This window comes from Manis javanica, chromosome 5 (genome assembly GCF_040802235.1).
Source record: "Manis javanica isolate MJ-LG chromosome 5, MJ_LKY, whole genome shotgun sequence".
NCBI classification, from domain to species: Eukaryota; Metazoa; Chordata; class Mammalia; order Pholidota; family Manidae; genus Manis; species Manis javanica.
This window is the reverse complement of record NC_133160.1, coordinates 117,407,892-117,422,195: the sequence shown is the minus strand read 5'-3', so window position 1 is coordinate 117,422,195 and position 14,304 is coordinate 117,407,892. Positions and strand designations below refer to the sequence as shown.

The 14,304-nt window shown below is 37.3% G+C and overlaps 1 protein-coding gene and 1 long non-coding RNA gene across 2 annotated transcripts; one reads left to right on the top strand and one right to left on the bottom strand.

Annotated features, from left to right (window-relative positions):
* Positions 1 to 2,388: 2,388 nt before the first annotated feature.
* Positions 2,389 to 8,984, top strand: LOC140849613 (uncharacterized). The gene is made up of 3 exons (XM_073237495.1): positions 2,389 to 2,541; positions 3,785 to 3,853; positions 7,586 to 8,984. Exons 2-3 carry the CDS (start codon positions 3,800 to 3,802, stop codon positions 8,726 to 8,728), a joined length of 1,197 nt encoding a protein of 398 aa, XP_073093596.1. The 5' UTR covers positions 2,389 to 2,541; positions 3,785 to 3,799; the 3' UTR covers positions 8,729 to 8,984.
* Positions 7,125 to 13,741, bottom strand: LOC140849614 (uncharacterized). Its single transcript, XR_012131721.1, has 3 exons — positions 13,653 to 13,741; positions 12,842 to 12,918; positions 7,125 to 7,511 (listed from the first exon to the last, which is right to left on the bottom strand). It is a non-coding gene; the product is annotated as an uncharacterized lncRNA (long non-coding RNA).
* Positions 13,742 to 14,304: the final 563 nt, after the last annotated feature.

Below are 14,304 nucleotides of genomic sequence, written 5' to 3'. Positions count from 1 at the left end.
GAAAGCAGGAGGGATTAGACTTCCTAAGATTGCTTCTTTCCCAGAAAAGGAAAGCAGGAATTCCATCCCTCCTGCCCTCATGCGCTTTTCCTTTGTGCTACAAGAGCTGCATGTCCTTCAGATATGTTGCTGTACGACTGAGCTTCATGCTGCTAATTCTAATTAAATGAGAAAAATACTTTCCATCTGTCACTTGTCTGTGCACCATGTACAACAGTGTGACTCTGCTGTCACCCTGAACTTCCTGTGACTAGAAACATTACCATTTTTAGGTATAGTTCTAGAAAGTATTCATTCAGGATCGTTTAAAGCAGTGAATTAATTAAAGATTAAATTGAGTGACTGTTCCTGTTCCTTAATAGACCCATGCTTCCTTTGGCTTGTGTTGCCCTAATTCTTTGTTGTTCACAACCCACTCATAACTTCTTTCAGTTTTGCCAGTGTTCATCCTAAATCTTTCAGAGCCAATGATCCATTCCAACGTAGATCACACTTGGATTTAAAACACATGGTTGATAGATATGTTGGCATCAAAACAAAAAAGAGCTATTCATCTTTTGACAAACTGAATTATTGTCAGAGAAAAAAGTGGTTTATTGAAATTTCCATGTTAACTTAGAATCATCTTCACTGAGCGTGATACCGCTCAGTAACTGATTAGAGCTTAAGATCAGCAAACCAGTAATACACTTTATTACACTTGATTATATCATTAGAATTTTCTTTAAGGCAATGAAATTGCAACAAAGCAAATGGAATTGAGTAATTAAAAACTAAGATCAACTCTTAAAGTGTGGCTTCTTTGTTCCTGTATGACTTATGATTCCCAAAAGATTTTAAAACACTAAATATTTAAATATTCTGTGACTTTAACAATTAGCACTATGTCTGACACCCAATAGATAATAAATATTGAATGAGTGAATTAAAGAACAAAGGAAAAACTAAACTCCGTGATAGAGATATAAATACCTACATTTTTTCAAAGAAATTGAGGCACAATAAGATAAATAGTTCGTCTGATATAACCCAGCAATAAATGCTGGTATTGGGCTTGGAAGTAAAATGACAAAACTGTAGTGTACTATGACATATAATGTTCATTAAGTTTATGAAAGAGATTTCGATTCAGAGGCAACCAGTATTCAGGCTATGAAATTAACAGACAGGTTCATTAGCGTCTTCCTGCTAAATGGTATATGGTAAAAGCTTCATAAATAATAGCTATTACTACTATTATACAAGATTGAGGAATCATCTAGAACAGGAAAAGTTTTTCTCAAACCCTGAATTTATCAAAAATACAAAGCTGTGGCTTTCCCATAGACACCCACTGGAAAGTAAAAATATCTCTCTTTAACTTCCACATAATCAAAAACTTGGCATGTCATCATATTTTTGTTTAATTAAATTTCTCAAGTTAATAATTGCAAGTATCACATCACTTTTTAAAACATGATCTCAAACTACTGCTTTAGTTCTTCATTTTGAAAAAGGAAACTTCCTAAAAAATGTCCATCTAAAGGCACTTTAAATTAATCTAAATATCTTGAAATAATTACAAATAATTAAAATATAGTTGAGATTGAGAAGCTGCATGAATCTCCTAGTCTCCCTCTTCTAACACTAGTTTTTCTTTCTTGCTATTTCCAGAACTTCGATAAAATCTTAATCTAAGCATTCACTTTCTCATTCCTCAAAAACATTTACTCAACTAAACCGGTGTTACATAATTGGGAGAAATAACACATGGGATCAGGTAAACAGAAATTCTCAAGTACAGAATGGTAATATAATTTCATTATTTCAACTGAAAAATAATAGAAACATGAAATCCGCAACATATACCACAGTGGTCCAAACAGACAGACAACATATTTGACATACCGTGTACATGACTGGCCATGGTACCATGCATGTGGTGTTTAGCAACATCTTTTAATAATGACTTCTAATTTTAATTTTAGGTTCCCCCCACCCCACAAATTCTCTCTAAACTGTATTAGAGTTCAATTCAAAAATAATTTGATATTTTTAATTTCCCTCATAATGTACTTAACTTTTAGATAAAATAGGAAATATGAGGCTAGAAACATATAACAAAAGATGATCTATTAAAATTACTTGAAATAGAACAGTTTGAGCTTTTCCTTTAAAATAAAGAGACAGTGGTGTACCACAAGCTCCAGGTTATTTTATTGAGACAAAAGGACATTATGATTCACTGCATGTGTTTCCACAGGGAACACCAAACATTGAATGGGTCAAAGCTCCTCAAAATGAAAAAAAAAAAAACATGCAGAAAAATGATTGCCAAATTGGCAACAAGTTTCCTATCTTTGTTTAAAGAACTCAACCCAGACATGACTTTATCTTCCAACTAGCCTTTCCCTTATTACCACTGGAAATACATCGTTACATATATAAAAGCTGAGATTTCTTACACTTTCACACCTTCATTTGTCATCCTTCAAAAAATAACTGTCAGGAGTCACTGTGACCAGCAGCATTATCAGCCGTGAGAAGGATCTCCACACAACGGTAGGTACATGAAAAATATATGACTGAAGAATTTTTACTTTAAATAGTAAATTTTTCTCAGACTTTTGAAGATTTCATTTTTGGGGGCTACTAATAGAACATTCATTTTCACCAAAAGAATATATGTGCCTTACATGAAATTTGCTAAGCTATAAAACACATTAAATTTTCTATATGTCAAAGTAAAACATTCACACTGGGCTCTTCAGACAATTGATCCGCGCAGTTACACAGTCAATTTTGCCCTCTATGTACCTTAATGTTTTTCAAGCTTCATAAGGACCAGAATACTACCAGATATACTCTAAGACAATTGTTTTACAGAGTGTTTTTATTATTAGTTTTGCCTTTGCTTTTTAAAGCTTTTTATAAGAATGTGTCATAGGAAAAGTGATGCCTAAAGAAATAACCATATGCACAGAAAAGTGAATATTCAGTGAAATTTTGTTCCTAGGATTCCTTCAAGACTTGTTCAGCCAATGCATTCAACCAACGGGCAGAGTTAACTGTCAGAAAACCAGTCTGCACAAAGGTGCATGGAGTTGCTTTCCCAATATACTTGAAATATATTATAACTTTTGAACCAATTGAAAGTACATACCTGGACACCTCTTTTTCTTCTGCCTTGGTCTTTGATGTACCATATATGAATTTTTGGAAGTAGTTTGAGACTGCTGATCAGGAAATAAAATAACTTAGTAGAATGTTGTTAAAACCAGGGCATATATTATGTGACAATTTTTCTGTAAACTCTTATCAGGGTGATTTTTTTCTTTTCCTTATTTTTGAGATGTGACAAGTAATGAAATTTAAAACACATGCTCTAGGTAAAGCATTAATATCTCAAATACAAGTCTATAAAATAACCACTATTTAAAAAGACCAAGATGTTCAAATATAAATAAGTGTTCACTTCAAAGTAGTTACTTTTGAAAGCAAAATCTTACAAAAGCTTCTCTTGCGTAAAACACCTTGTAAACAACTCTTTGCCATTGTCTTCAGTGTCAGTTCATAAGTCAAAAATGAAAACTAGTCCTATCATTTTATAGTTAAATATTATAAGCCTACCAATATTGCTCTGCATTAATACTGTGTCCAAAACAGTATTAGGCAAATTTCTTAAAAAGCTGCAGTACTAGTCATGCACTACTACAGACCACAGACCAAGGGTTGGGACACTTACCAAATAATATTTAAAGTAAAAAAAAAAGGAAGGTTAATCAGCCATCGTGCTTACTTTCAGGACTAACCATAAGAAATGAAATCGCTGTGCTCCATCTTGGGCCTTTTGGCTCTTACAGCATGTTTCTCGGTAAGTCTCATTAATCTTGTTTTCAAATTTTCTCACAGCTATTACCTCAGATGTCTTTCACATTGATGAAGCTACCTTTTATATTAGTAGCTATCAAATTTTGATGAAACACAAATTTAAATTTAAGTTAATTTAAATTTAAACTCTAATTTAACTTAGCCACATATTCAAAGCTCATGGCTGGCCATATTGGCCAGTTTAGATCTATGGCAGATTCTGTTACACAGACATGTGTGATGTGGGTCCCTATACATGAGTAATTTCAGAAGTTAAGTTTATTGCAAATTTATGATCCAATGTACTTAAAAACACTATTTAAATGACCTTGAACACGTTATTTAATTTCATTAGGACTTTGTTTCCTCAACTATAAAACAAGAATTAGAACATAATTTTTGACATAGTTTTTGATAGGCCAGTAAAACACACTGGCATATTCAAAAAAGTCATATTATATCTTTCTGACAATCTTAAAGCTGATTTTCAATATTTTCATGTCCTTAGAATATAAGAGAAAAACACTTTATTTTAAAGGATCAGTCTTTAATGATCTAAACAATGAATTTTTGCAAAATGAATTTGAGAGAGAGTTCCAATAATATAAGTAGAATAACATAAGTGATTTAAATAGAAATAAGCCTTTCCCCAACTTAATTATATGAGATTCATGATGATTAATAATTAAGGAATGTTAAAAATGCAAAGGATAGAATATCCTTTGCATATCGACAGGACAAGTTAGTAATATTCAGCCTGTCATCTTTTGAATGTTCATTCTGTTATATGTATAGGTAATTTTCCAAATGCTTTACAGACAGTATCACAGTTAAACCTCAAAGGAAGTCTGAAAAGGTACAACTATTAAACCCCTTAAAATATAAATAAATTTAGAATCAAAGTATCCATGTCTTTGCTGGATTGTTCCTAAACAGGTAATGCAGGAGGTTAGCTCCAATTATAGTCTATTGAGAGGGTAGTTTTCCTTTCTAACACACTATTTTCATCCTTTTTACTCAGATTAGTACTTTTGACCGATTGTGGAAAGGAAGTTAATCACTGTGGTTGGATTAAGAGATTAGGAAAAGAACAGATATTTATTATGAAGATTTTTCATCAGACACAACTTTTAGATCAATATCAGGATATGCTTAGGAGACAAGGGTGCTTCCAGCTAACTCTTTGTCTCAACAATGAAAATGATGTGAAACATGGTCCCACACAAAGGATTTATTTTCTTACCGATTAAAAATCAAGTCCTAAACCTTTCAAACACCCTGCCTAGCCTTTGGATTGCCAGCCCTTGGGTCAAATAATCCAATAAACTCTCACCAGGTAGAGAGGGCAAATGTGAGCACTGATTCCACAGAACTGTCTTGGCATTTTTTGTTTCATCAATTATACCAATAAAAACGTTTTTCTGGCATGTTGTGGGCATAAGCCAAGTTTAAGAGTGAGTAGGAAGTGAGAAATGGGGTTAGCAAACCTAGGTTACCCTTTCAGAGAGATTTGCTACCGAAGAAAGAGATAAAGAGAGAGTGATAGTAGAAAGAGAATACACAGTTGAAAGTGGACCATTCTTAGAAAAAGTAAATTGTAAGTGACAGTTGTTTTCTGATTAAAATAAGCCAATTAAAAGGCACATCTTGAAGTGTGGGAAGGAAAAGGGAAAACTGACAGACCCCTGAGAAAATACTCAAAAAGGAAAAGGAAATGTCTAGAAATTAATGACTTTATGGTTATGTGACCAATAAACTGGTCAAGTTCATTTCTGATCGCATACATGGTTTTGGAGAACAAGGAGGAAAGTCATCTTGATGGGGTGGATGAGGGCTTAGGAAGAGTAGAAGAGACTTTAATAAAACTGGTATCAATTTAGAAAATTACATGCCTCTGGGGAATGGACTTGAGCAATCTAAGACACATGAAAGCAACCCAGGGCAGTGGCTGCAGGGCCACAAATTTGGGATGGTACAGCGCTTTTGACATCTGTCACCACTGTTCGAGAACCTGGATTAGAATTTAAGAAGACAGATGATTTAGGGTAATCCTAAAGTTTGGAATTAGCGAGGGCAATGTGCCAACAAATAGATGCAGGGCATGAGGAGAGCAAGAAGGGAATGAGGTTGTGTGTCCTCTATAAACCCTAATAGAGTAGGACTTGTGCTTTCTTAGCCTACAGCATTTGCATATTTTTCCCTCCTTTTGGCATGCTCTCTCCCCATTTTATATTATTTAAACCTCCTTTCAAAACCTGCCTTTTCTGGGACACAATCTTTTCTTTTTTATTAAACTATCGTATATATATACAATCCTATATTGGTTTCAAGTATACAACACAGTGGCTCAACAGTCACCCATATTATTAAATCCTCACCCCACTAGTGCAGTTACTATCTGTCAACATAGGAAGATGTTACAGAACCATTGGCTATATTCTCCATGCTGTACCACTACTTAGTGGGACAATCTTTAACCTTTCCTCTATCCATACCTAATCACTCTAAATCTCTAATTTATCTATTTTCTACATTTAAGTTTGTAAAAGTTGTATTTCCAAAAATTGCAACCACCGAGCTAAGCATTAACATAAAAAACAGTGGCACATAACATTTAATGAGCACACCTGAGCTAAGCACTCACCCTATCCACTTTACGGTAATATTTCATAACAAATCTGACAATGACCCCAGGAGGTAGGTACTTTAATAAACATCATTTTCCTGATGAAGAAAGAGAATCTCAAAAAGGATTCCACATTCATCCAATCTCTATGTAGCAGAGGGAGAATTCAAACCCTGGCATTAAACTCCAGAGACTCTCAAAAATGCCTCTGCCATTTTTGCACTGTCTTGTATTGCAGCTACTTGGTCTGTAGAATCACAAAAGGAATGTGTGTATCCCCTTAACTCCTACTTTAGTGTAATTCACAAAGTGTTCAATAATGTGTTTCACAATTTATTAGTGTTCAGAGCCTGGAACAACTCTGAACTCTGGAATGAGATACAAAGAGACATTTTCCCCACTTGGAATTGATTTCAGTGGCAGGTTCTACTATAAGCCAAGGACATGATCTTGGCTGCAATCTTTTGTTTCCCCTCAATACTATCTCAGCTTTCATTTGAGAGCCTAGGCATTATAGGGCAAAAGAGAAACTCTTCCTTTTCTCTGATACAGGCTTTCAGACTGTGAGACTCAAAAATATGTAGTACTTTTCTACTGCTGCATAAAAATTACCACAAAGTAGTAACTTTAAAATATCCATTTATTATCTCAGTTCCTTTGATCAAAACTCTGGCCTTGACTTGTTTGAATTCTCTGCTCAAGGTCTCACAAGGTTGAAAAGGGGTTGCCAAGAGTGTTTCTTTCTAGAGCTCAGGGTCCTCCTCTCATGTCTGTGCTGTTGTTGGTAGGGTTCAGTCCCTTGTTCTTGGAACTGAAGTCCTTACTTTCTTTTGGGTCATGAGCCCGGGTTTTCCATGCAGTCCTGCCCCAGCAGGGCTCTGTGCTTCCAAGCCAGTAGAACAGCATTTGCTGCAGCATCAAATCTCTCTGCTTCTTCCGTCTCTGACCTGTAGTTTTCAAAGGACTCACCCTTCAAGGTCAGGCCAGCATGTGCCAGCAGGAAGCAGGAATCTTGGGATCCATCTTAGAATTCTGCCTGCCACACAGAGCATACACTTACGCTTGACTTTGAAATACTAATTTAATTGCTTGCTTCTTTTTTCCCCACAGCCTGGTGAAAGTCACAGAGGCCCCAGGAGACCATATCCACCCAGACCACAGCCTCCTCCTCGTCTTCTTCCTCCACATTTTCCTTTTGGCCTAAGACTTTATCCACCCCCTCCTCCACCCAATGGCCCAGGGAAAATTCCCCCAGCCTCTTATGGCCGAAGTTATCCATATACAGCTTTCCAACCAAGACCTCATCTACCTGGATCTCTATTGATCCCTGGACTCCCTCCTGTTTATCCTCTCTACTTTAACCCTCCACCCCAAAGAAAAACTACTAAAACAGCAAAACCAACTACTACCTCCTCTACAAACCCCACCACCACCTCCACAGCGAACCCCACCACCAACTCCACAGTGAACCCCACCACTACCTCCACAGCAAACCACATCACTGGCTCCACAGCGAGTCCCACCACCACCTCCACCATGAACCCCTCCACCACTTCCACCATGAACCCCACCACTGGCTCCACAGCGAATCCCACCACCACCTCCATGATGACCACCACCACCAGCTCCACAGCAAATCCCACCACCACCTCCACCATGAACCCCTCCACCACCTCCACTATGAACCCCTCCACCACCTCCACCATGAACCCCACCACTACCTCCACCATGAACCCCTCCACCACCTCCACCATGAACCCCACCACCACCTCTACCATGAACCCCACCACCACCTTCACCATGAACCCCACCACCAGCTCCACAGCAAATCCCACCACCACCTCTACCATAAGCCCCACCATCACCTCTGTGAACCCCACCACCACCTCCACAGCAAATCCCACCATCACCTCCACAGCAAATCCCACCACCACCTCCACCATGAACCCCACTATGACCTCCACAAACCACACCATCACCTCCATGGCAAACCCCACCATCACCTCCACAGCAAAACCCATCATCACCTCCATGGAAAACCCCACCAACACCACCTCCATGAACCCCACTGTCACCTCCCCAGCAAACCCCACAACCACCTCCATAGTGAACCCAACCACTGGCTCCACAGTAAATCCCACCACCACCTCCACCATGAACCCCACCGGCACCTCCACAATGAACCCCATCACCATGTCCACAACGAACCCAACACCACCACCACAGGGAACCCCAAGACCACCACCACAGTGAACACCATCACCACCTCCACCATGAACTCCAACACCACTACAGCCCCTATTTATACTACCCAAAATACAACTACTCTTTTCTTTCTATTACCAAAAGTACAACTCAAAGTCTTCTAAATAAAATCATTTCCACTTTTGGATAAGGATGAGATATTCCAAAAACTCTGAGCTTTGGAGAGAATTATCTTAGAAAGAAACTCTGAAACAACCCACACAAACATTGTGACAACAGAATGAAAATAAAGAATTAAACAGTTCTTTAATTTATTTATTTAATTTGGTGTTGTCATGAGAACCACCAGCTTGTCCCCAGTTATGCCTGCCAAAAGCCTGGCCTTGTAGCATGAAGCCCAAGAGGCAAAAATACAGTAAGATGACTATACTTCACTTAAGGTGAAGCATCTTAAAGAGTAGGAAACAGAATGCTCTCCTGGGTACCACAACCTATCCTGAAGTTACAAAACACAAATACATGTTAATAGGTATTAAAATTAAATAATTTTAGCTCTCCCCATAGCATGGTCCCTGAAAAATTTCTGAGTACTACCTTCTCGTTATTTATAAAGAACCTTTCATATGACCTGTTCTATTCCAGAGCAGAAATGCCTTTCTAGCAAGTCTAAATATCTAATATGAGGCACAACTCTTGGAATTTGATATGAAAGATCATTTTCCAAGCTAAGGAAGAGGTAGTTGATGGTTTCAGAAATTAATAGAAGGCTGATGGCTAAGACTTCCAAGTTTCCATTGCTTCCAGCTACTAAGGTTGTAAGTATTATAACTATTTCAGAAATGACCTCATTAAATCATGAGAGCTCTACCTTTTATACATTTTTTTACTATTGAAGAACAGAACTGCATTATTATTTTAGGACACAACTACCCACACCAGCACCAAACACTTATGAATCAAAGATACCTAAAGTAAGCATAAATTTGCTTATATGTGCTTAATGTTATCTTTAATTCCACAGATACTGTTGAGACTCCACCCTGAAATGAGGACTCTTCTAGTAATTGAGCAATCAGCGATAATAAAGCCAAAGTCACTCCCTTTCATGGAGCTTACATTCTAGCATGACAAAAAAAGTAAATACATGTGAATGTAATTTGAAAAATGAGAATGCTTTGAAAAATAATAAGGAAGAGTAAAGAGGTACAAAGTAGTGTTGAATAAATTTTTTATTTGAGATAATCAGAGAGAACCACTTTGATGAAGTCATGTTTATGCAAAAACTTGAAGAATGTTAACAAGTATTAAAAGATATGGAGAAAAGGACACTGAAGGTGAAGGAGTGAAACATGTAAAAGCCTTAAGCAATGACTTATTGTGCAGGAGGATCAGAAGAAGGTTAATGTGGCTCACACTGAGAGGAGAGTGGGAGATGACATCAAGAAGACAGAGACAGACCATATCATTGAGGATTTAGGATTTGAATTTTATTCTAAATGTATGTGAGATCATTGGAGCTTTGAATAGGGGAATAACATTGTCTGATTAACATTTTCAAAACTTCATCTCCCTGGCTGCTCTATAAATACCACATTTTTAGGAGAACAAGAGTGAGACTATTTCAAGAATCCTGGTGAGAGAGGTGGTAGCTTAAAAAGGATGGGATCAGTGGAGAAGGAGATATAGAAAAATATTCAAAAGTATTAGAGGAAGTAATGTTTCTGGGTTTTAAAGGAAAAAAATTTAGAAATAACTCTAATATTTTGGGACCACACAAGTGTGTGACTAATGGTGTCAGTGAGAGAGGAAAGACTGGAGAAGAATCAGAGTATAAGGATTTAAGTTCTACACTGGATATGTTAATTTTGAGATCTCTATTTAACTTGCTATTTTTTATTACTACTGTGACATATTTCCACAAACAGCACCTTAACACAAATGCATTATGTCACAACTTTATGAGTCAATAGTCCACACAATAGCATGGTACAGCCAGTTCCTCTGCTTAGAGTCTCATAAGGCTGAAATAAAGGTGTTGGCAGGGCTGTACTCCCTTTTGGAGGCTCTAAGAGAGAATGTTTCAAGGCTTTTTCACCTCTCCTACACATCTCTTCTTCCTGACTCTTCTGCTACATCTCTCTGACTCCATTAAGAAATATTTATCTACTTTCCAGAGCTCAACTGATTAGACTGGGTCAACCAAAATGATCATTTAAAGATCCATGTCTTAACAGCTGGAAGTCCTTATTCAGCAGTGCCTAGATTAGCGTTTGATTAAATAATCAGGGAATAAAAATATTGAGGGCCCATTCTTAGAAATCTGTCCACAACAACTTCCAAGTAGAGACACTGAGCAGGCAGGAGCAGAATGAATGGGAAGACTGAGCTTAACTAGGATCCCACTTTCTCCAGGAAAGAATGATAAAAAGACAGATGGGTAAGAGGAGCTACTTAAAGAATTGTGGGTATATACAAACTAAGTCATACCACAAAGACCAGTGCAAGTTTACAAATTGGATACAACAATTCTGACATGGCTAAGTCTACTTTCACTTTTTTGTTATCAAACACGTGAACAAGCAGGGAAAACGATAGGCAGAGATCCAAAAAATGTGGTGTGAGTGAGTGAATGGTGTGGCTTTCTGGTACTTCCCTTCTCCCTCATGCAGGCACACCCAAATTTGGAGGTCTAAACAATCAATGAAGACTGAAGAATCTATAAGATCAAGAACCCAGAACTGACCTTTAAACTGTTTTAAGCACAGGGAGAGGTCCATCAGCATTAACAGGTCAACTATAATGTCTTTTAAAAAATTTCTTGCTGAGCAGTTATTAAACCTATTTTTCATATTTTATTTCTTAGTGTGCCATCAAGTCAAATCAAGGTTTCTGAGCACTGAGCATGGATGTAATCTATGAGAGCATAAAATGAAAAGATTATAGAGGTGGTCTATATAAACTAAGATGGGTAACAGCAACCAAAAAGACATAAGGACCTAAGGAGTGTGTTTAATATGATTTATTGCCATTTGTTTTTAATTCCTAATAATTTATATGTAACTTCTTAAGTGTCAGAAGAGGAAAAACTAAAAATTGCATTTCTAGGACACAGCTAGTGTTCTGAATGTGAATGGATTCAATCCAGTGAGATACATTTATGTGAGATTTTGAAACAGAAGCAGGGCAGAAATCACTTCTTGTTGCTTTGGCTACTGGTAAGATCAGATAGAGCTGTTTGAGGGCTCTCCCGGGCATGAGGAAGGTCGGCTGCAGTAGTAACAGCAAAAGCAGCTTTGTACTCTCTCTATCACAACTCTAACAATACAACCTTAAGGTCAATAGGCAGGGAAGTCCCCTAACTTACATTCCTTCCTTCATGTTTTCCAGTGCTTTGTAAATACATGGTTATTTGTATGGACTCTCTTTCTACTCAAAAGAATGGTTTCTTTTCATGACCAGAGTCCTGACCAGTAGAAAAGATAGGAAACAAGGAATAGGTAATAGAGTCAATAGGCAGGAGGCCATTATCATATAATATTGCATTAACCCCTTCCGTCATGTCAATAGAGTCCCTACTATGAGTCCCTTGTGCCTTGGGGATTTCACTTGACTCTTAAATTAGCTAACCCTGACTTCTTCCTCATGACAACACATACAACCTTTCCTATTAAAAAAAATACTCTTTATCCCACTCACTATAAAAAATATACATCTGGGAAGTTTTGCTTGCTGCCCTCAGCCATATCCAGACTTTTTTACTACTGTCCTTATTTAACAATTCTTCTCTTTTAACAGCCGTGTGTCACCTCCATTTCCTCACTTAAGTCACAATCAGCCTCTAGGATATGCTCCCATCTTTGCTGGTGAATTTTAGACCCTGTTCCATTTCCTTCCTTCCTGTGCTGCCCAGGCACACCTTGCACCTTGGGAGCCCTTTGTCCTCACCCCAGTGTTTCCTAGTTTCATAGTCTCCTGCCACACTCCTTCCCATGACCTACCAATCTCTCTTTAACCAAACACCAAAAGACCATTCCCTAGATGGAGATACCCTATAAAATTCCTTCATCTAAAATATAAGATCCTAGAACCCTCTTCTCTTGCCTAATTTTCTTTCTAAATTTCCATCCCACTCCCTCTATTAAATGCATTCTTCAATCTTACTAAATTATTTGAGTCCTCCTGATTTCTCAGTATGATTACCATTTGGAGTTCACTTATTTCCATTTTCTGCCTGGAACCTAATATTGAAAAAAATTATACAATTACACATGGTACTCAGTAAACATTATTGAGTAAATAATAAATTGACTATAATATTTAATAATAATAACTACTAAGTATTGTAAACTTATTATATGCTTGCAACTATGTAAAATATAGAGACCAAAAGATGGATAGATGATAGATAGAAATATTATATATATGCATATCATCTGCAATACATGTATTAGTATTTTCATTGTTCAGATGAGGCTCAGAGAGCTAAAATAACTTGGCTAAGAACAAGCATTTCATTAATGGCAGAGCCAGGTTTCCAACTTAGCAGATTCAATTCTGACACCCATATTCTTTACACAATTTGTACAATTTTTAACATTCTCATTCTGATTTTTATGTTATGAACAACTCCCATTGTGTATTTTCTCTGCTTCCAATCCTAGGTCAATGAACAAATCTGAGGGAGATCACAAATCTATGCTGTCTGGACAGACTTCACATTTCTGCCATTTACTGCAAGCAGTCCATTTTACCTACTCCCTCTCCTCTGTATGTGAGGAGCCTAAGAACAAAAGTATAGATCACTCATCTTTATAACTATGCAACTATGCAAATTAAAATCTCAACTCTTTTGTACATAAAAATAAAGTTAGGCCTTGAGGCAGTATGGAATAACAATACGAAGGAGATACGATGTATATACCCATTCCTCTTATCCTAGCTGAGTACACGGGACCTTGCTCAGTCTACTCACATGGATGAAAAATAATCTCACTGTGGTTCCTGTTAAGTAGTGCTCATTTCATCTACTGACATACTGCTGGGTAATGTTTACCTCATGATGACAGCCTCCCGAGGGTGTCTTTCCACAAGGGTTCTACTGTGATGTCATCCATCACTGCCAGTTACAAACAATATGGATGTGTAGCAACAATAAGATGGGTGGGCCTGCAGAATAGCAACCATGTGTCCAACCATCCCAAGTTGCCACTTAAGAAACATAGCATTAAATAGTGGCTTAAAATATATCCAGCAAATATGCAGAAAATCCAGCATAAATACATACCAAAGGCAATTTCATAGAAATATTTAATCCAAACAGTCATTTTGAAGGAATATCAAATATCTTGGAGAACTCCCAAAGTGAGGAGAGTAGTTTAAATATCAAAGAATTCAGATTATAGCAGGAACACTAGTGCATCAGAGGAAAATCCATTTCCCTCTTCTTTCTGCACATGGAGCTGGACTGTATTACCCAACCTTCCTACAATTAGGTGTGGCTATGTGCCTGAATTTCAGTCAATGGAATGAGAACAGAAACCGATGCGTCGCTTCTAAAACCAGTCCTGTGTTCCTTTCTATGTGTTTCTTCATGATCTTTCCCCCTTCCTGCTGTTGGAACAATG

Coding starts and splice junctions, on each gene's coding strand:
- LOC140849613 (XM_073237495.1), top strand. CDS start 3,800: ATGAAATCGCTGTGCTCCATCTTGGGCCTTTTGGCTCTTACAGCATGT. Junction 3,854..7,585: donor CTCTTACAGCATGTTTCTCG/GTAAGTCTCATT, acceptor TTTTCCCCACAG/CCTGGTGAAAGTCACAGAGG.